General features: G+C 45.5%; 2 protein-coding genes across 4 annotated transcripts in view; one reads left to right on the top strand and one right to left on the bottom strand.

The window, feature by feature from the left end:
- The window catches only part of IL2RA (interleukin 2 receptor subunit alpha), a 53,381-nt gene that overhangs the window by 27,149 nt on the left and 3,695 nt on the right, over positions 1–22,537 (top strand). For all 3 annotated transcript variants that reach the window (XM_045464176.1, XM_045464177.1, XM_045464178.1), the window contains 6 exons: positions 10,978–11,169; positions 13,908–14,018; positions 16,421–16,636; positions 18,286–18,366; positions 18,701–18,772; positions 20,635–20,701. In XM_045464176.1, coding sequence (XP_045320132.1) covers positions 10,978–11,169; positions 13,908–14,018; positions 16,421–16,636; positions 18,286–18,366; positions 18,701–18,772; positions 20,635–20,701 — 739 coding nt within the window. The remainder of the gene's footprint in view (positions 1–10,977; positions 11,170–13,907; positions 14,019–16,420; positions 16,637–18,285; positions 18,367–18,700; positions 18,773–20,634; positions 20,702–22,537) is intronic.
- Positions 16,382–22,537, bottom strand: part of FBH1 (F-box DNA helicase 1) — a 172,179-nt gene continuing 166,023 nt past the window's right edge. Inside the window, exon 24 of the transcript XR_006708948.1 lies at positions 16,382–16,442. The gene's annotated coding sequence lies outside the window, so the exon portion shown is untranslated. The remainder of the gene's footprint in view (positions 16,443–22,537) is intronic.

The raw sequence follows: 22,537 nt of genomic DNA, 5'->3' as shown, positions 1-22,537 counted from the left end.
TTCTCTCTCAAAAATAAATAAACTTAAAAAAAAAAGTTTGCAAAAATGTAAAACAATACCACTGTTCTCACTGCTTTTTGATGTTGTTTTGGAAAATGTAGTCATTTTTCATAAAAAATTATTTGTTGGTGTAATATTGTTATTTTAAAATGAATTAATAGATATGCGTTTTTAAACTAGTGCAGTTTTTTTTTTTAATTATTTTTTCAACGTTTATTTATTTTTGGGACAGAGAGAGAGCATGAACGGGGGAGGGGCAGAGAGAGAGGGAGACACAGAATCGGAAACAGGCTCCAGGCTCTGAGCCATCAGCCCAGAGCCTGACGCGGGGCTCGAACTCACGGACCGCGAGATCGTGACCTGGCTGAAGTCGGACGCTTAACCGACTGCGCCACCCAGGCGCCCCAAACTAGTGCAGTTTTAATTTCTAACATGGTAAATAACGATTGATACAATCCACAAAAACAAAAGATTCTGGGGGTCTTCCATAATTAAAAAAAATTTTTTTAATGTTTATTTATTTTTGAGGGAGAGAGAGAGAACGTGACGCGGGGGGGGGGTGGTGCAGAGAGAGAAGGAGACACAGAATCCGAAGCAGGCTCCAGGCTCTGAGCTGTCAGCACACAGCCCGAAATGGGGCTCGAACTCACGAACTGTGAGATCGTGACCTGAGCCACCCAGGCACCCCCCGTCAATAAATTTTGAGAGTGAAAGGGGTCCCAATACAAAATGGTGTGAGGATCTCTGCCCTGGTCATACTGGTTGCTTGAACATTAAAATACTCCCAAGCTCATCTGCGGACTCAAACCTCTCAAACGACCTCTCCAAATTCATTACCCCAGCCCCTCCCGTACATCAGCAACTAGAGCACTCCTCGCTTCATCATGCTTCACTTTATTCTGCTTCCCAGATACTCTTTTTACAAACTGCAGGTCTGCCGTGACTCTGAGCTGATAGAGTCTGTGGGTGCCATTTTCCAACAGCATTTGCTCACTTTGTGTCTATAGGTCATCGTTTGGTAATTCTCACAAAATTTCAAAGTTTTTCGTTATGGGTGTTATGGTGATCTGTGGTGGTTACAAGTCGCTGAAAGCTCAGATGATGGTTAACGTTTTTTAGCAATAAAGTATTTTTAATTAAGGTATGTACGTTTTAATTTATTTCTTTAAGTTTTTATTGAAATTCCAGTTAGTTAACACACAGTGTTGCATTAGTTTCGTGATATAGTGATTCAACACTTCGATACATCACCCGGTGCTCATCACGACAGAGCATCCTTAATGCCCATCATCTATCTTACCCATCCCCCATCCCCTCCCCTCTGGCAACCATCAGTCTGTTCTTTATAGTTAAGAGTTTTTTCTTGGTCAGTCTCTCTCTCTTTTTCTCCCTTTGATCATTTGTTTTCTTAAATTCCACATGTGAGTGAGATCATGTGGTATTTGTCTTTCTCTGACTGACTTATTTCACTTAATATTATACTCTGTAGCTCCATCCATGTCATTGCAAATGGCAAGATTTCATTCTTCTTTATAGCTGAGTAATATTCTGTGTGTGTGTGTGTGTGTGCACATCACATCTTTATCCATCCATTAATTGATGGACACTCAGCTGTGTCCATATCATGGCTATTGTAGATAATGCTGCTATAAACACAGGAGTTGTAGATTATTTTTTGTATTTATTTATTTATTTATGTTTATTATTTTTGAAAGAGAGAGAGACAGAGAGCAAGCAGGGAAGGGGCAGAGAGAGAGACACACACACAGAATCGGTAGCAGGCTCCAGGCTCTGAGCTGTCAGCACAGGGCCTGATGCGGGGCTCGAACTCACAGACTGCAAGATCATGACCTGAGCTGTAGTCGGCCACCCAACCGACTGAGCCACTCAGGCGCCCCTATTTTTTTAGATATAATGCTATTGCACTTAATAGAGTAAGGAATAGTGTAAACAACTTCTTTGGAGATCAAAAGTTTCATTGGACTTGCTTTATTGCCAAATTTATTGCACCACTTTATTGCAGTGGCCTGGAACCGAACCTGTACTATCTTCTGCTTATGCCTGTAAAGGGTTAGTACCTGGCAGGCAGGGACTCCAGACCCCTCCGGGATCCTACACTGGCATCTCTTCACATTGGTCCCTGACCTGCTATCCTGCTTCTTCACTATTTTGGGTCTCACTCCTGCACAGAAACCAACTGCATTGCCCTCTGAGCTTTCATGGCGATCTCATGACCCCGAAGACCTTCTCTCTACACATTCCTGTCCTCTTGGTCCTTGCTTCTTCCTGACACCTTTAAGCGTGCTATTTGATAGCATTTTCTGAAAGTAAAAGTGAGATTTTTTTTTTTTTTTGAAGACAGAAATGAGGGCAGCAATACTAGGCTTTCTTGTGATTCCTGTCCCACCACCTTGAGCTGGGTGGTGTGGACAATTTACTGAAGCTCTTGGACCCTCAGTCTCCTGCTGTGTAAAGTGGGGATGACAGTATCTACCATTCAGGGTTGTAGTGAGCTTTAAAGGTAGTCTATACAAAGAAGCAGCACACAGGCAGGGCTCAGATATCCTAGTTACTAGTATATAAATAGCCCAAAATGGAGGACCTGAGCTCTCTGACTTCTTCAAAGATAATGATCTGAATTAAACCACAACATTTCGCAAACACTTCCCAGTGACCCAGATAGTTTAGATGTAGGTCTACCACTCAGCAAGAGAGAACCTTCCACCACTGGGTAGAAAGCACACGCGCTCCTTGAAGATTATAATTTTATGTGTTGGGAAAGCACTGGCCTAGGAATCGGGGGTCCCGCTCTATTCCCAGGCTTGCCAAAACTTGAGGAATGACACACGGCCTCCGTTTCCTTATCTACAAAATGTGCGGATGGACCTAAATAATCTTTAGGGTCTCTCTCAGCTCTCAGACCCTAGGATCTTATTAAGAGGAATATTCAACATGCCCTATGGTATTTTATTTTGCACCAAAACACTTGCTTTTTTTTTTTTTAAGTTTATTTACTCATTTATTTTGAGAGAGAGAGAGTGGGGGAGGGGCAGGGGTGGGGTATAGGCTCTGCACCGACAGCAGAAAGCCCAACACGGGGCTCGAACTCACGAAATGTGAGATCATGACCTGAACTGAAGTTGGATGCTCAACCAACGAAGCCACCCAGGTGCCCCAACACTTGCTTTCTGGAAGGGCCAAACTGCTGGTTCGGTCTGCCAAGGAAGTTGGAGACTATCTTTGACATTAGATGTAACTTTGGGGTTTTTTCCTAGATATGACGTAGAAGATGAACAGCTTTAGGTCAAGAACCGGATTATTTCTTCATCAGGTGCCCCAAGCTCTTGATGCCCTCCTGTGTCCTTTATGTGAGCTTAATAAATCACCTAGAAGTTTCTCTACTTAATCAATTGTTCTGCCGTTCATCTCCAATGTCTAGTATATAGAGGGAGAAAAGGAAGGCACAGAGATGAAGCCATCTACTCAGTGCTGGCTGGGTTGTGGGTAAACGTAACTTGACCTTGATTCGCCCACTGAGCAAAGAACCTTATTTCAGCCTGTGTCCACATCCTTTTGAGTTCTCTTTATTTTCCTTTGTCTTTCATGTTGTTCACATGGGCCGCAAAGGCCAGAAGGGTTCTCTTTCATTTTGAACAACATCAGAGAAGAAAAACAAATCACCTAGCCCACAACCGTTTTTCACTCACCCACCTTCCCTCCCGCTGAGTAAGTTTTTACTGCACCGTCTTAGATACTGAGTAAGGCGCCTGGAAACAAAGTGCTTTGTAAACAGGGTCACGTTCACTGGGCCCCGAGCCTGCTCCCTGTCCACTGGGGCGGGGGTGGGGTGGATGGAGAGGGAGATGTGGCAGCCCCTGCCTCTCCCAGTGTGGTTGTGACACCAGCAGCATCCGGCAGCTTGTCAGAAACCAGAAATTGTCTTAGCCTCCACATTTGTCCTATTGAATCCAAATGTACATTAAAAAATTTTTTTTAATGTTTTTATTTATTTTTGAGACAGAGAGAGACAGAGCATGAGCAGGGGAGGGGCAGAGAGAGAGGGAAACACAGAATCCAAAGCAGGCTCCAGGCTCTGAGCTGTCAGCACAGAGCCTGATGCGGGGCTCAAACTCACAGACTGCGAGATCATGACCTGAGCTGAAGGCGGACATTTAACTGACTGAGCCACCCAGGTTCCCCCAAATGTACATTTTAATAAGACCCCCAGGTGACTTTTATGCTCATTCATTGTGGGGAGCCACATCCACAGAGAACACAAGCACAGTCCCACTCTTTGTAGAGAATCCACCTTAGACATCACTCTGTAGGATCCAATGACCGACTGCCCTCCAACTATTAGTATTTCTGGTTCACTCACGGACACAAAATATCAGTGGGGAACTCAGTTTAGTTCTGTTCTCCTTTCAAAAACAAAAGGGTAAAAGATAAAAGAGTAGCTTCATATTGGGGGAGTGGAGTTGAGGGCATGTGGCGAAACAAGAAAAAGGGGCCTGAGCCACCCAGGCCCCTTTCCCATCTTTTATTTGGAACCCAAGCAAGTGGAGGCTGCACATAGGTTCTCCTAAGTACAGTGGTGGGTAGTTGATGGTACAGGCATAGTATTTGAGAGAACAGATGCCTGGGACACAGAAAAGCTGGTCTGAACTCCCAAATCGTCACTGGGTGTCCTTGGTTGTCATTCTTGCTCTCCATGACTCGAGAACGACCAATGCCTAATCTTTCCCTACCTAGCAGGGACATGGTTGCAATGGGGAAGCTGAGCCTCCAGAATCCATTGGAAAGAAAACAAGAACCAGACAAAACCACAGTGAAAAGAGAAGAGGGTCCTAGGGCTCCTCATCCTTACCCACCCTTCTCCCCAGAACTGTCTGGTGATACAGTCCAGAGGGAGGTGGCTCTCAGTCACTGTCACTCAAGAAGAAGAAGCCAAAAGCACCCGACGGGTGTTGTACTTCAGCTGAGTAGGGAATTCCTGGAGGCAACAAATTGTACAAACATCCCAAGGGAAGACTCCCCCTGATACCATTTCAGGGACAGTGATGGAGGCAAAGTGTGAGAAGTGAGCCGATCACGTGGGATCCCTCCTGTGTCTTTCAAATTAGCATTCCTAGTGAAACTCCAAAACCAGACTTGAAACCCTTGCAACATCACAAGAGCTCAGTTTAACTCCCTCTTAGTGCACGCCAAAGCCCTTGGGATTTTCTGGATTAATAATAGGCATTGTCTGTCTCCTTTCCCCTCTCTTACATCCAAAGTACAAGAGCTACAAGGCAAGGCCACACAAATGCCCCTCTGAGCCTACTACAGTGGGTCACCCATCCTGGGAGCCCCATCTTCCAAGCTCGGAGCATTTACCCCCATCCCCCAACACCAAGTTCCTCCCCTTCACAGAGAGCGGACACTTTACTCTCTGAAGAGAAAATGACATCTAAATCCAGAATTGTACCCATACTGAAAAAATGACAGAGAGGAAAGTATTTCCCTCCCTGCCTTCTAAAGAAAATTCTCTTTGCCTCCTGAGCTTCCAGACCCATGGGTAGAACTGAGAGCATAGAACAATTTCTGTTAGAAAGCCACGGCCCTTGGCAGAAGCAAGAAATGGATCTGAAAAGAAGTACAAGACTTGAAACAAAGAAAAGCCCCTGTTGGCCGAATTCCAAGAAAGAATATTCAGAGTTTTTAAGGTGTAAAACTAGGGAATGAATGGGGCTCTTAGGCTATGTGGGAAGAAATTTTGTAAGTGATAATGTAGGGGAAAAGTATTGAAAGACATTTTGCTGAGCCATATAAAGTGGAATTCTCCTTGGGAATGCAAACCGATACAGCCACTCTGGAGAACAGTATGGAGGTTCCTCAAAAAATTAAAAATAGAACTACCTTACGACCCAGCAATTGCACTACTAGGCATTAATCCAAGGGATACAGGTGTGCTGTTTCAAAGGGGCACATGCACCCCAATGTTTATAGCAGCACTATCAATAGTAGCCAAAGCATGGAAAGAGCCCAAATGTCTATCGATGGATGAATGGATAAAGAAGATGTGGCATATATATACTCGGCAATCACAAAGAATGATTCTTGCCATTTGCAACTACGTGGATGGAACTAGAGGGTATTATGCTAACTGGAATTAGTCAGAGAAAGACATATATATGACTTCACTCATATGAGGACTTTAAGACACAAAACAGATGAACACAAGGGAAGGGAAGCAAAAATAATATAAAAACAAGGAGGGGGACAAAACAGAAGAGACCCTTAAATATAGAGAACAAACAGAGGGTTACTGGAGGGATTATGGGAGGGGGGATGGGCTAAATGGGGAAGGGGCATTAAGGAATCTGCTCCTGAAATCATCGTTGCACTATATGCTAACTAACTTGGATGTAAATTTAAAAAATAAATTAAATAAAAGTTAAAAAAAATAAAGTGGAATTCTCCTTCCTTACTCCGGTGCAAAACTTGAGAATAGACAAAGTGTTTTTGATTCTTCTTTTTGTTAGATGTTATACTGCTGGGTTTTAAAATTTTTTATATATATGTATATTTTTTATGATACCTAGGGAGGCTAAAAATATCACAGATTTACTCCGGTTACCTTAAAAGGAAGGGATCTTTGAGGGTTATATCCCCCACACTCTCCTACCTTGCACTTTCTTCAGATGATATTTGGAACAGCCTTGGCAAGACATTCCAGGGAAAAGGATCCTAGCCAGGCTCTTTACTGGTTCTTGGCTACAGTTCAGAGAAGTTTCAGTGTTTCTAAATTCCAGGAAAGATCCTTTTATGAAAATGAAGTCTGTGGGAGAAAGAAGTTGTGGAACTCCCCTTGTCCCCACATGATAGATGTCCTCAGATGTTCAGGCTAAGTTGTGATGACTCTGGGAATTTCCATGGTCTTATCTAGAAAAGCATATTGTCATGCGATTAAACGGTTTTCAAGGACACAAAGTTGCTTCAAAGGTAATTTGTCTGCCTTAAAAAAAAATTTAAGTGTTTAGAGATGTTCTTGGTTCATGATTGAGTCATTAGATTCCAAATGCATCTGAGGTCAGTCCTTGATTATTTGTGCTTATGAATAATTATGAGAGTTGCTAAGTTTATTTTTCTCTTTCTTTCTTTCTTTCTTTCTTTCTTTCTTTCTTTCTTTCTTTCTTTTCTGATAAAACATTGAAAGCTAAGTTTATTTCTCAACTGATTTTCTTGAGGCAAAATTATAGTGAAATGCACAGTTCTTAAGTGTACCATTTGATGAGTTTTCAAATATGTACCCCCCCCATATAATCAACACTTCCGTCACCTGCCTGCCTTCTTTGAGCCAACCCCATGCACCACAGGCAGCCATTCCTCTGATCTCTTTCCACACGCTAGTTCTGTCTTTTCTCGAACTTTGTACAAATGGAATCCAACAGTAGGTACTATTTTGTGTCTGTCTTCTTTTGTTCAACACGATATGTTTGAGATTATTGAAAGCCTCTATAAATATTTTGTAGAAGTCTTGTAAACATACATTTTCACTCCTCTCAGATAAATAATGTAGGAGTGGAATAGGCTGGGTCATAGGGTAGGTAACTTCACTAAAAACAACAACAATAACAACAACAACAAAAACCCATCAGCTTCCCAAGGAACGGTATCGTTTTACACTCCCTTCAGTAATGTGAGAGAGTTCCAGTAGCTCTACCTCCTCTCCAACTTCTGCTGTCATCAGTCTTATCTATATCGCCCGTTCTAATGGAATACTTCGAGGTGGTTTTCAATTTGCATTTTCCTGATGCCTAATGATGTTGAGTATGCTGATGGACAGTCACCCGTCTTCTTTGGAGAATGACTGTTCCAGTCTTTGCCCATATTTTACTGCATTGTTTGCCTTTTAGTATTGATTCATCGTTCTTTATATAATGTGGACACAAGTGTTTTTGCCTGATGTGTGTGTTGCAAACATTTGCTCCCAGTCTATCCAGTCTATCGCTTATTTTTTAAATTTTCTTAATGTCTTGGGGATGAGAATAAATTTTTAATTTATTTTTCTTTAATGGCTGGTGCGCTTGGGGTCCTCTCTAGGAAATCTTGGCCTATCCCTAACTTGCAAAGCTATTTGCCTTCATTTTCTCTTAGAAGCTTAAGAGTTTTGGGGGCACCTGCATGGCTCAGTCAGTTAAGCGACCGACTTTGGCTAGGTCATGATCTTTTTTGGCCATTATTTCTTCAAATACTTTTTCAGCTCCATTCTTGTTCTCCTATTGCTTTTGGGACTTCAGTTAAATATGATAGACTGGGGTGCCTGGGTGGCTCAGTCAGTTAAGTGTCCCACTCTTAATTTCGGGTCAGGTCACAATCTCACGGTTTGTGAGCTCAAGCCATGCATCAGACCCTGTGCTGACAGTGCAGAGTCCGCTTGGGATTCTCTGTCTTTCCCTCTCTCTCTCTGACCCTCTCCTGCTTCTCTCTTTTTCTCAAAATAAAAAAAAAAAAAGCATTAAAAATATGATAAGCTATCTGATATTATCCCATAGGTCACTGAAGGTCTATTCAAACTTTTGTTTGAATTTTTTTTCTCTGTGCTCATCAGTTTGGATAATTTCCATTTGATTTGTCTTCAAGGTGTGGCTAAGCTCATTTCAGATATTGTAATTTTTAGTTCTAGAATTTTTATTTGGTTCTTTTTTTTATAGTTTTGTTTTATCTTCTGAGATATCCTATTGATTCACTCATTATTATCATGTTTCCTTAGAATTAGTAGCTGACAATTTTTTTCTTAAAGGGCCAGAGAGTGAATATTTTCAGCTAGCAGGCCATGTAGTCTCTGTTGCAACCACTCAACTCTGCCATTATAGCACAAAAGCAGCCACAGACAAAATGTAAATGGATGAGTGTGGCTTTGTTCCTCTAAAACTTTCCTTATAAAAATAAATGACAGTCAATTGTCTGCTAATTCCCAAATCTGGGTCATTTTAGACTCTGTTTCAATTTACTCTTTTTTTTAAGTTTTTTTTTTTTAAGTTTATTTATTTGGGAGAGAGCAGGGGAGAGAGTGGGGGAGGGGTAGAGAGAGAGGGAGAAAGAGGATCCCAAGCAGGCTCCACACTGTAGAGTCTGACGTGGGGCTTGATCTCATGAACCATTTGATTATGACCTAAGCCGAAATCAAGAGTTGGATGCTTAACAGACTGAGCCACCCAGATGCTCCATCAATTGACTCCTTTTTTTTTCAAATGGGTCACTTTTTCCTATTTCTTCACATGTCCAGATACATTTTGAGTTAATTTCTGGGAAGGACATAAGGTCTGTGTCTAGTTCCATTTCTTTGCATATGGATGTCCTGTCGTCCCACCACCATTTATTGACAAGACTGTTCTGGTTCCATGGTATTGCTTTGGCTCTTCCGTCAAAGATCGGGTGACTGTATTCATGTGGGTCTATTTCTGGACTCTATTCTGTTACATCGGTCTATTTATGTATTCTTTCACCAATACCGCCTTGTTCTGATTACTGTAACTTGATAGTAAATCTTGAAGTCAGGTAGTTTCAGTCGTCCATTTTTGTTCTTCTCCTTCAATATTGTGTCGGCTATTCTGGGTTGTTTTGTCACTCCATATAAACCTTAGAATCAGCATTGATGTCCACAAAATAAGTTGCTGGGGGGCGTGGTTTGGGGATTGCCTTAGATAAATAAAAGCAATGAAGCTATATAGCTAGTAAGCTGGTGGAGCTGGGATCTAGAAGCCCACTTTTCCCCCTGTTCCACCATGCTACCTTTCTTGCCTTATTATCGATTATGATTACCAGTATGTAGCGAGTGCATATGTTATGTGTTCCTTTTCAATTGCTCGCCCTCCAAGCCATTCAAATTGCTTCAATTTAGTCCCTTTTTGGTCAGAAGTGGGGCACGCTGTCCGCACTCTCCCACTTTCTGTTATTCAGGAGATCAGGATCATCCTGGGTTTTGGATGATGAGGGTGGCCTTCAGCATGGCAAGATGCTGGGCCAAGAGTAAGAGCACAGAGAAGCTTCACTGCAACTGAGCAATTACTAGGCAGTCAGTAGAGTGTCCTTGCCAGTGCGGCAACCAGACTGGATTTGGTGCCCGTACTGGTGGACGGAGAGGCTGTCCTTTCTCACCTTCTGTTTGCTGTAAGTCTTCCTATCCACTTTCTTTATCCAGCCTGTGGCTTTTTTCCTAAAAATCAAACCTCTTGAAGCAGAACTTGTTGTAAGATATGCAATAGAATCCTTTACCTGATTTGAGCAGCGCTTTTTTTTCCTCCCTTATACTTGGATATTTGGCCACTATTTCAAGTGTCCTTGGTGGCAAGCCAGTGCCGATTATTGAGGGAGCTGAGAAAGGGTCAGGTCTTTGTGGTGTGAGAAGGAATCTGGTAAACTTATAGATGGGCAGATGGATAAAAAGATATATATTTCCTACTTGCCAGACTTTGAGTACAGCACTTTACACATATCTCTTAAAAAAAGAAAAGAAAAGAAAAGAAAAGAAAAGGAAAAGAAAAAATGGCAAGGAGTCATTATTTATAGAAATTCCGACAATCCTTATTTCCTGAAAAGTATTTCTCACAGATACATGTTGTGCCTCAATTAAATTTACATGGCTTCCCTTCCTTCCTTTCCTCTTATAATCTGTACTCTCCTCTCTTTCTATATTTGCCCAGCACGAGGCATATTCAGAATAAAAGCTCATTCATTTCTATTCATTTAGTTTGAAACATATTGTAATTTGGAGAGGAAGTTGGTTGAAGTTACATTTTGAACTGTCTCGGATACAAAAGTTTCTACGGGACGATGGCAACGGTCTCAGTTTGTTTCTAGAAAATGTGGGATACCCATAAATCCTTTATTAAATAAAGTGCAGGGATATGTGATGAAATCATGGCAAGGCTAAGTGTGTGAGCACGTGACCGGAAGGTCCTGACCTCCCAACATGCTTCCTTTTCTTTGCAGAACTGTGTGATGAAAACCCGCCAGATATCCAACACGCCACATTCAAAGCCCTCACATACAAGACGGGCACCATGTTAAATTGTGAATGTAAGAAGGGCTTCCGCAGAATAAGCAACGGGTCAGCCTTCATGCTGTGTGCAGGAAACTCGAGCCACTCCTCCTGGGAAAACAAATGCCGGTGCATAAGTACCTGTAAGTGTGCCCTTTTGTCACACCACAGGAAACAGAAGGACTACAGCTCAGAGGGGGCCAGAGCTCCAGCTTTTTGTTCACTCAGCCCTACAGATGAAAAGTGGGCAGCCCAGACTATCCAGCAACTCATTTCAGTGGTTCCTGGAAAATAGTTCACTGAACAAATATTTAAGAAGTGCCTCCCAGTTCCAAGGACTGATCTAGGCACTCGGGATCCCCAACACTCAGAGAACTTACATTTTGCGGGGAGAGAGGGAACAGATGTTATACTAATAATTACTGAACAATTTGAAAATAAATCTAGTTTGCAACACTGTAAATGCACTTAATGCCACTGAGCTGTACATTAAAAATGATGAATATGGGAAGTTTTACGCTATGTATAACTTATCACAATTTTTTAAAAAGTTTTTTAAAGCTTATTTATTTATGTTGAGAAACCAAGCGTGAAAGTGGGGGAGGGGCAGAGAGAAAGAGAGAGAGAGAACCCCGGGCAGGCTCCATACTGTCAGCCCAGAGCCTGATGTGGGGCTCGAACTCATGGACCGTGAGATCATGACCTGAGCTGAAGTCAGATGCTTAACTGACTGAGCCACCCAGGCGCTCCTTGTCACAATTTTTTTAAAGCTAAAAATGAAAAAAGAAGAGTCAGAATGAGCCTATGCAAAGAATAAGAAAAATAACAACAATTTCAGTGGGCTGAATCTACCTGCCAGGTTGCATTTACTGTTTTGCATTTTGCCCCCGAAGCTCACGCCTGGTGCCGCCCACACCCTGCCTGTGGACACACGCCTATCCTGGCTCTACCTGCAGCGACACGGCCATGTGAGCACCTAACTAGTCCCCGCGATGCCTCTGCCCCTCTCCTTCAGTGCCCTTCCCCGCAGCCCTAAGGAAGAGGCTCTGGGTAGAAAAGCAGAAGCAGTGGGCGAGGCCCTTCCTCCCCCGATGAGAGTAGAAAGGGAAGAGAAGCCCATGTCACTGAATTTGAGTCTTATCTATTACCCACATATTCACTGTGGCCACCATGGGGTCTTCCGGGCATGTCTTCCGAGGTCAAATAAAGCATCACCGGTCCCGGGCCTTCCAGCCCCGCGTCAGGGCATTCCAAAACACGAAGAGTATTCCCCCCCAAGACCCCACTACCCCCAAAAGGTTGCTGCCTCTTGTTCAGTCTCACAAGCCCTTGCTTCGCTGGGGGAGCAGGATTAACAACCCGCAGGCGGGTCAGGCTGGTGTGTGAGCAAGTCCCCAGATCTGCACTAGGAAAGCAGAGAGGAGGAGGAAGTTGCTCTCCTCAAATGTCTTTATCTCTGGACTTCAACACCTGGCTTGAGAGCCTCGTGGCCCTCAATGCCCGCAGTGACTGGAACCAGCTGTGCACTAAGGGTCCCAAACCTCATCGTTGCTGTTGAGGGTGAACAGAGAAGGCAGGGCCACTCGCTGGGAGATGGTGGCTGGTCACCTCCCCGGAGTGGAGTTTGGAGGGAATGACCCCCAAGGGGCTTTCTAAGCCTGAGTTGGTCTAATACCATAGTTTTGCTACTGAACATTTGTTCTCAATTGAATCCTGAAAGCTCTCACGAGACCAATTTCTTTACGAGGTCTTTTATGCACTCTGTGATAACAGAACATGGTGAAAACTGGTGGGTCTGTTTGTCCTTTAATATTTTTTTTAAGTTTATTTATTTATTTTGAGAGAGAGAGAGAGAGAGAGAGAGAGAGAGAGAGAATCCCAAGCAGGCTCTACACTCAGAGCGGAGCATGACTTGGGGCTCGATCTTACAACCCTGGAATCATGACCTGAGCCAAAATCAAGAATCAGACATTCAGCCACCTGAGCCACCCAGGCACCCCCTGTCCTTTTATTTCTTACCCCTGGAGATGGTGTCCGTGAGCCACAGTGCATTCTGTTTCAGCTATACCACACGTGGACTGCACAGTCTGGAGAGCACTGCTCTGCTGTTCCCAGCACACCCTCCACGGACCTCCAGCTAGAACCCTGACCCCCCACCCCCTTCACAGCAGTGCCTATGCTCAACTCCTTTGCCAAAATCTTCACGATGGAGACAAGTGTGGTAGGAGGCTCCTCTCCTCCTTGCTTTAAGATTATATCCCTTTAACTTTAAAAAAAAATTTTTTTTAATGTTTATTTACTTTTGAGAGAGAGACAGAATACAAGTGGGGGAGAGCAGAGATAGAGACACAGAATCCGAAGCAGGCTCCAGGCTCCAAGACATCAGCACAGAGCCCGATGTGGGGCTCAAACTCATAAACCATGAGGTCACGACCTAAGCCGAAGTTGGAGGTTTAACCTACTGAGCCACCCAGGAGCCCCGCCCCCCCTGCTTTTCTTTTTTTTTTTAAGTTTTTCATCCCTTTAACTTTTAAATGAGCTGCTTTAGGGAGACAAGGGAGTCAGCCCACAGGTTGGCAGATGGATGGCAGAATGGACTCCCCTTTGGGGAGACACACAAACCCCAGAAAATCTACCAGTTCTTTCAGAAACATGTTGTAGGGCACTGCTGTCATGCACGGGGATACTGACAGGCCAATGCTGAAAGCACCCCAAGGGCAGGGCAGGGTGTGGCTTCTCTTTGTAACCTCCACACCCCAATACTGCTGGGCATGTTGCAGGCAGTGGAAAGGCACTCTTCTTGAGTAAATGAACACACAAGAATGTTTTCTATTTTAAGCATTTGTGAAGTGATTTGCTTCATTCTATCCATGTTCTCTAGCCCCAAGGGCCACAGATGGACAAATTATCCCTAAACCTGAAGAACAGAAGGGAAAAAGCCCCATGGGAATGCAGAGCCAAATGCAGCCCACGGACCAAGTTAACCTTCCAGGTAAGAAGTGCATCTGAGTGGCTGTCTGGCTGACTCCCAGGAGCCAACTCTTCTCTTAGCATGTGTTCCCCAAAGGAGGGAAGTCTGTCCCACTACCCTCTTCTTTAAGGATATCAGCTAAACAAGAACTGTTGTATCGTGTTTGCAGGTGGTAGTGCTGCTCAGCATTTCAAGCCAACTTGGGCTCTGGGCTTCCTCCTGGTTTGGGAGCTGGCTGAATAGAGTTCAACTCAATTCAGTTCAATTCAATTCAATTCAATTCAATTCAACCCAATTCAGTTCAGTTCAATTCAATTCAATTCAGTTCAATTCAATTCAACTCAATTCAGTTCAGTTCAACTCAATTCAGTTCAGTTCAATTCAATTCAGTTCAGTTCAATTCAATTCAACTCAATTCAGTTCAGTTCAACTCAATTCAATTCAGTTCAATTCAACTCAATTCAATTCAACTTAATTCAGTTCAGCTCAGTTCAATTCAATTCAATTCAATTCAGTTCAATTCAGTTCAATTCAATTGAACTCAATTCAAAAAGCATGTGTTGGGACTAACTGTGCCCAGCGCTGCCAACCGAAGATACCAATGTGAGTACACAACCCTCTGTACCCTCAAGGAAACGCTCTGCATTTTCCCTTTAAGACAATGAACCACACTGGTGAGTACTGAAGCTGCAGGCACCTCCTGGCTAACGGGCCGGGTCTAAGTGGGCACCATGACTAACTACCCAGTTGCTCCTGCAACTCTAAAATGAATCATGTTGCACTCCGGTTGTTATGTCAGGAAGAAATAGAGCCCGTTAGGAAAGCCTGACTTGTGGAGGACCCACTGACCTTACAAGATCCTATTGTCCTGTGCTAATTTTATAACCTTACAAAAAAGTTTATCATCTTGTATATAATTTCATTTGAACCTCATAACCCACTGAATCAAGGAGCAGGACTATTACTTTGATAGACTGAAGAAATTAAGATACAGAGAGGTTAAAATACTCGGCTAAACCCACATCACTTAGGAGTAAGACCTCAGGTCTCCTGAATTAGACTGGAGAATCTTTCAACTGATTCCTTATTTTAAATTAATTTGAATTTATTTGCAGCTTCTCTGATAAAAAAAAAAAAAAGACAAATCCAGGGGTGTTGTGGCAATGTGATGTTTTTATGTTGTGCGTCCAACATTGTACTGAATGGCATTTCAAAACACATTTAATTGTTTTTCTCTCTTTTTCCCATCTTCCCCTGCACAGTTATTGAAAGGTTTCTCAGGAGGTCAATGTTTGTTGTCCTTACTCAAGAGATAATCATTGGTTCTGGCCAAGGGCCCTTTCAAAGATCATCTTAATGGGGATGTTTCCACTTGAAAGAAGTAAATGTAATTTAAACAGGTTTGGACCATTATGAATTTTATTGGCTGTAAAAGAAATTTTATTCTGAGACTAAATCACAGGTGCGGTCATGATTTGCAAGGTACTACACTAGAGCAGACCATGCAGGACAGGACCACTTGGCTCCTCCTGGGACTTCCCTCTGGAGCAGAGGGGTTATATAGAAGATACTTTAAAAGAAATCAGACTGTGGAAGGCCTGTAAGGTCAAGGCATGTGTATAGCTCCACATGTCTAGGGAGAGAGGGTACATGTGGCTCCATACATGCAGATTTTGGGTGGGGTTGGGAATCCTGAGAATAAATCAGAGCAGGACATGATCACTGGGGTTGTAGACCAGTCAGGCTTGGGTTTTAGTTGGGCGAGTGGAAGGTTAGAGGGCATGAGGAATTTTCAGAGGCCTTGGCATGACTCACATAGGGCCAGCGTTAGGTATGGCTTGATCAGGTTCCATTTCTCTGAGATTCTCTCAGCCCTTCCTTCCTTCCGGCTTTGGCTTTATCTTCAGTCCTCCAGCCATGGCCCCAAGATGACCACAAGCCACAACCTGAGGATGTACCTCCTCACTTAGCAGTGGAGATCCAGGGTGGTCTGCACATTTCATTGGCCCAAATGGGCTTGATCCTCCCCTTGTCCCTCAGCCGAGACGGCCCTTCCCACTCCTGTCCACTTATGGAAACTCTCGCCATCACCAGAAGTAATTTCTCTTTCCTCTGTGTTCCCACGGCAAGTGTCTGCTCAGCTATAATACTCAGTACATTCTGCCCTCATTGCTTTCTCACTCAACCGATCGTCCACTCTTGCAGGAGTGACTGGGTCTGTGTGCCTTCCTGCAATGAGCTTGGCAAAGTTCCTGACACAGAGACATTCTCAATACGTATTGGTTGAATAAAAGAATGAATGAATGAACGCACAAATGAACAAAATAAAAAGAACCAAGGTCCAGTCTCCAGGAAGGGGCAACTGGGATTCACTCACCATGCCGTCGCCAACTTGCCTTGAGAATTTCCTTTTCCTCTTCCAGGTCACTGCAGGGAGCCTCCGCCCTGGGAACACGAAGATTCGAGGAGAATTTACCATTTTGTGGTGGGGCAGACAGTTCACTACCAGTGCATGCAGGGATTCAGGGCCCTGCAGAGGGGTCCTGCCAAGAGTGTCTGCAAAACGACCTGTGGGAAGGCAACGTGGACACAGCCCCCACTCCAGTGCATAAGCGAAAGGAGTGATGGCTGGTTTCCAGGTACAGTGGCCCCTTCGTGGGTCCACCACCCTGCTTTCCCATCGGGCTGGCCAGGATGGGATTCCTGACCTACCAGCCGTGTAATCTTGGGCACAGCACTTCACCTCCCTGAGCCTCTGTTTCTGCTCATTCTAGAAAATAGACTAGATAAAGTAAGGTCTCTGTCACCTAAGGTCTCCTGTACCCTGAGCAAGGATAAATGGCAGAAATGGAAGAGGAGGGAAGACCTTGCCAGTGTCCCAGAGCACCCCAGATATCACCGCACTGGTGATAACACAGCCCCTTCCTAGCTGACCCTGAACTTCAACTTCTTCTTCTAAGCTGCCAACGCTTCCTCCCGCTCAAAAGGGCAGGTCCAGCCTGCCACCCACGCGTGTGTCATTGTAAACTCGTTATTTGCACAGCACTCGCCGTTAGCAGGCCCCTCTCCTTCTGTAATCCCCACCTGTGCTTTGATAAAAGTGCAGGGAAGGGGCCTATTGAAGCACGCACATGTACATGCACGCACATGCACATGCACACTCATTCACACAGGTGTACCACCCACCTAGGTTGAGGTCTGCTAGTTTCATTCCGAAAGCGTATTACTATTTTTACATGTAACCAACCGTACATGGTTACTTACGTGTAACCAACTGTAAGTGTCACAGGTTTCTTAGCTCACCACCTGTCGGTTGGTAACCCTCCCCAGGAGTTTCCCTGGGTGAAATCTGAAACTGCCCCCATAAATGGAGCACAGGAGGGAGAGACCAAAGGAAGAGGCAGGCAAAGGCCACTGTTGGTAGGTGGCAGTTGTCACAAGCAAAGGGAACCTACACAGGAGGCTTGTCCTGGGCGGGAGCGAGATGAAGATGTTACTCACTCACCAGATGTTAAAAGTTTTTGAACAGGCCTTCCCTGGGTTCAGTCGCGTATACTGTGCAGGTGGTCTCAACCACATCACCGTCTCAAGGCTTGCCCTTGGAGTAGCCTCTGGGAGCAGGAAAGGCAAGCGGAACCCACATCCCACTCACAGCGGAGGGGGCGAGGAGCCTCTGGGTGCCCAGGTCCAGCCCACGGGTCAGTTGGCGGTCATATCTCTTTGACGACATCCCCGAACACCACCACTTGCCACACCCTGTGTCTTCCTCTTGGACTCTTTGGGGATGCTGTGCTTTCTTCCTGCAGTGTGAGCCACACACTGGCCAGGGTGTCTGTCACTTCCCGTGTAAAAGGACGACAAGGCAGGGCAGTGTCCTGGATCACTGGAACCACCCACAGGGAACGGGGACCCTGTTACAGAGAAAAGTTGTCCTTTTGTGCATTTCTATTTCATTTGGTGTTTCAGGGGTACTTGTAGTAGGATGACCGGTTTCCAAGCCACAGATGGAAACCAGGGCTCAGTACGAAGTGTGAGAACAAGGAACTGCTCAGGGCTGCACGGAGCCACGATCAGGGCCAAATTCCCTGTTACCCAGCTTTGCCGGGACTGCTTACCCCCTTGCCTGGAACCCTGACAGAGAGCCACGCCGCGCTGTGGCCCCAGACAACCTGCCGAGAACGGCACTCTGATCTGATCTGGGGATCAGCTGACAGGGGCGGGGCAGGGTGTACGTGAGACCCCCACCCCCACCCCGCTCTCCACCTCCATCACCTCCTCTCTCCTCCAGATGACGAAGAGCCTCAAGCCAGCACTGATGCTGCTCCTGGGAGTGACACTTCCTGTCCCTCAATAACGGCAAGTACTACAGGTACGTCTAGAATTTCTGGGAGGGTAAAAGCTGGGCCCTGAAATTGTCATGCCAGAGAGGGGGAAGGCGGTTTTCCCAGAGCAACCCCTCCAGTCCACGGCTCAGGGATCCACACCCGCATCCCGCCCCTCAAACGTGTCAAAAGCAAGTGTCAGGATGAGGACAGAACAGGCTGAGGGTGGTATCTCGGGGCAGAAGGGTGAAACCCTTGTCTTTCACACCCCTTCCACCAGCCTCTGGGGTTCCCGCTCACTGACAAATCCTGACACTCCCCAGCTTGTGCCGTCTGATCATCAGCACAAACTGAACACTTCCTCCTCTCCCTTCTGCACAGATTTCCAGAGACATACGGAAGTGGCTATGACCACGGAGTCATTCGTATTCACAACCGAGTATCAGATAGCAGGTGGGTAGGGGGTCCCTTCTGCTGCTGACAAAACATACCCCAAACAGAGACTGTGGGATATGTCGCTTGGTTGGTCTGATGGGTTTGGTTAGTTAGTTTAAAATGACCCCCTCCTTACACTGTATAGTAGTCATACGGGTAAAAGACTAATCCAGATATTAACAACATAAACTCGCGGTAATCAGTTAGAGTAAGCTGGGTGTGAAGTCCCAACCAGCCCCCAGAAGTTCCTCCTGAACAGATCCTAAATGATAAAATATACTGTGGCCTGGGGGGGGGGGGAAGGACAGGGGGGAGGTGAGGGAGGTGAGGGGAAGAGATGCGGTATAAGCATGCAAAGAGACAAAAAAAACCCCCAAACCTTCCATAAACAGTACAATTGTTTCCTGGTAGGAGAGAAAAACAGGCTTTGAAGGAGGAAAAAACACCCAAGCTCATAGAAACAGAGAGCTGAGTGGTGGTTGCAGGGACTGGGGCGAGGGTAGGGGTGAGGGAAATGGGGAGATGTTGGTCAAGGAGCACAAATTTTCCATTAGAAGATGAGTAAGTTCTGGGGATCTAACATACAGCATGGTGATTATGGTTAACAACACTGTGTTGTATACTCGAATTTGCTAAAAGAGTAAATCTTAAGTGTTCTCACCACAAAAAAGAAACAGTAGTTAGGAGGCATGGTGCAGGTGGTAGTTACTGCTATGGTGGTGATCATTTTGTAATATGGACTCACATCAGATCCATACTTTGTACACCTTAAATGTACACAGGGTTACATGCCTGGTATATACCAATAGAGCTTGGAGGAGAAAAAGAAAACTAGACTGTGTCAGGCACATCTAAGACTGATGGTTTGATGGGTAGGCAGATAGATAGGTAGATAGATAGGTAGATAGATAGATACGTAGGTAGATAGGTAGGTAGGTAGGTGGATAGGTAGCTGGATAGATAGATAGATAGATAGATAGATAGATAGATAGATAGATAAGCAAATATATAGATAGATAAGCAAATATATAGATAGATAGATAGATAGATAGATAGATAGATAAAGTAGGTAAGTAGTTAGGTAGATAGGTAGGTAGGTAGGTAGGTAGGTAGATAGATAGATAGATAGATAGACAGATGGATGGATAGATAGATAAGCAAGTAGGTAGGTAGGTACATAGATAGATAGATAGATAGATAGATAGATAGATAGATAGATAGATAAGCAAGTAGGTAGACAGGTAGACAGGTAGGTAGATAGATAGATAGATAGATAGATAGATAGATAGATAGATGGATAGATAAGCAAGTAGGTAGGTAGGTACATAGGTAGATAGATAGATAGATAGATAGATAGATAGATAGATACATAGGTAGATAGGTAGGTAGGTAGGTGGATAGGTAGGTGGATAGATAGATAGATAGATAAGCAAGAAGGAAGGAAGGAAGGAAGGAAGGAAGGAAGGAAGGAAGGAAGAAAGGAAGGAAGGAAAGCATTTGGGAAATATGAATACTTTCAAGAGATGCTTATGTGTTTATCATTTATCCTTGTATTTTGACGTTTCTTTCACCCATGGCAGCCCTCACTCATGGCCTCCTTAACTGAGGCCTCTGAAGCTTTCCGAAGAGAGTGCCTGTCCCTTCACTCCCCCCAGAAAGAACCAAGCCCCTGGAAGCAAGGCTCCATGCCCTTTCCCAGCTCCCCACTGCCCCTGTCCCAGTCCCTGAGCCTCCCAGGATCCCATGTCCCCCGGGAGCTGCATTCTGACCGGGGAAGGCTCTCCTCCTCGGGAAACCCTCGCTCGTGGCGGGAGGGGGGCGCCTCAGAATGCTCTGCGCCCTCGCCCAGCGCCTTTGCTGAACTGCTTCTCTGTTGACAGTGGCTGGCTGCGTCCTCCTGCTGATCAGTATCGTCCTTCTGAGCGGGCTCACCTGGCAGCGGAGATGGTGAGTCCCGCACTGTCACGAAGCCCCTGTCCCGGCTAGGGGGTGAAGCCGGTGTGGGCAGCGTGCGTGGGCAGAGATCCCCTCGCCCCCCAGCCCACCCCATTCTCCTACTAGCCAGCAGCAGCCGGGGGAGGGGGCAGTAGAGAGAGACCCGGCCAGCACACATCCCCACAGAATCCATCTCCAAGAACGAAAGCGAGGACCCGGGAAAGGAAAGGGCGCTGGCACGGGCTGAGCGCCTACCGTGTGCCGGGCTTCCCACTTCTCTTATGAATGTTCCCACGACCCACCCCTCAGAACCTTCCAAAGAGCTACAGGCCAACCCATCAGGGAACACAAGCAGGGTTGCGCGGCAAAGGCCAAAACCGCAACCTGAGCGTAGAGCCCCAGACACTTCTGCCCCCATCACTGGGCTACAAGGAGACCAGTGGGCACATTCACCTGAGCTCTCCTCTCTGCGCGCCCCCTCTGCCTGGGGCAGATGCTCACACCACAGCCCCCTCCACTGGGATGCCACCATGTGTGGCCTTCATTTTCAACCGTGGCTGCAGGTTAGAACAACCAGGAGAGATGTTTTTTAGACACCAATGCTTGGTCTCCACCCGGAAGCTCTAAGAGGGGGGCCAAGATATTAGTACTTTTCTTTTTTTTTTTTTTCCAGTTGAGATAAAACACATCATTGTAACCATTTTAAAGTGCACAATTCAGCGGTTTTTAGCAATGCTGTGTATATACCACTATCTCATTACACATTAGACATTTCCGTCGCCCCAAAGAGAAACCCTGTACCGCACAATTCCCCATTTCCCCGGTGCCCTGGAAACCACAAACCTACTTTTCAGCTCTGTAGATTTGCCTGAGATACTGCTTGTGTTTTAAAGCTCCTCGGATCCAATGAATACATATGCATCCAGTTTCTTTTAATGTTTATTTATTTATTTTGAGAGAGAGAGAGAGAGAGAGAGCACAAGCTGGGAAGGGGCAAAGGGAGAGAGAGAATCTCCAGCAGGCTCCACACTGTCAGTGCAGAGTCTGATGCAGGGCTCGATCCCACAACCTTCGGGTCATGACCTGAGCCGAAATCACGATACGGACGCTTACCGAGCTGAGCCACCCCAGCACCCCTGATCCAGTTTTGACAACTCTGTGCTAGGCCAGTGGTTCTCAAACTTGAGTGGACTTGTTAATCAGAATCTCCTGGAGGGTGGGGCACCTGGGTGGCTCAGTCGGTTAGGGGTCCGACTTCAGATCAGGTCTCGATCTCACGGTTCGTGAGCCCCGTGTCGGTCTCTGTGCTGACAGCTCGGAGCCTGGAACCTGCTTCGGATCCTGTGTCCCCCTCTCTCTGCCCCTCCCCCACTCACGCTCTGTCTCTCTGTCTCTCAAAAATAAGTAAACATAAAAAAAAAAAAAAAAACCATTAGAAAAAACCAAGAATCTCCCGGAGGGCTTATTAAAACATGGGCTAGCAGGCCCCGCCCCCCCACCCCCCAGAGTTTCTGATTCAGCAGGTCTGAAGTGGGGCCTGAAAACTGACATTTGTAAAAAAATTCCCAGGCAAGATTGACGCTTCTCTTCCAGGCACCAAACCTGGAGAACCGCTGCATAGACAGACACTATCAATCAAGAGAGTGAATTCATTCCACACACAAACAAAAAGGCCCATGTCTCCCTCGCTTTTGACAGTGGAGTGTCAGACCTACTATGTTACTCTCCTGACTATTTAGGGCATCCCTAAAGCACCACCCCCCAAGGGTGCCCTCTAACCAACCTTGATATAAATTCCCCAGCAAGACCCTGAGAAGACACGGTTTCACCCCCCCCCCAAAACCCAGA

Source organism: Leopardus geoffroyi, chromosome B4 (assembly GCF_018350155.1).
Source record: "Leopardus geoffroyi isolate Oge1 chromosome B4, O.geoffroyi_Oge1_pat1.0, whole genome shotgun sequence".
NCBI lineage: Eukaryota > Metazoa > Chordata > Mammalia > Carnivora > Felidae > Leopardus > Leopardus geoffroyi.
Note: the sequence above shows the minus strand (reverse complement) of the source record. Positions and strands in the feature narration are given on the sequence as shown.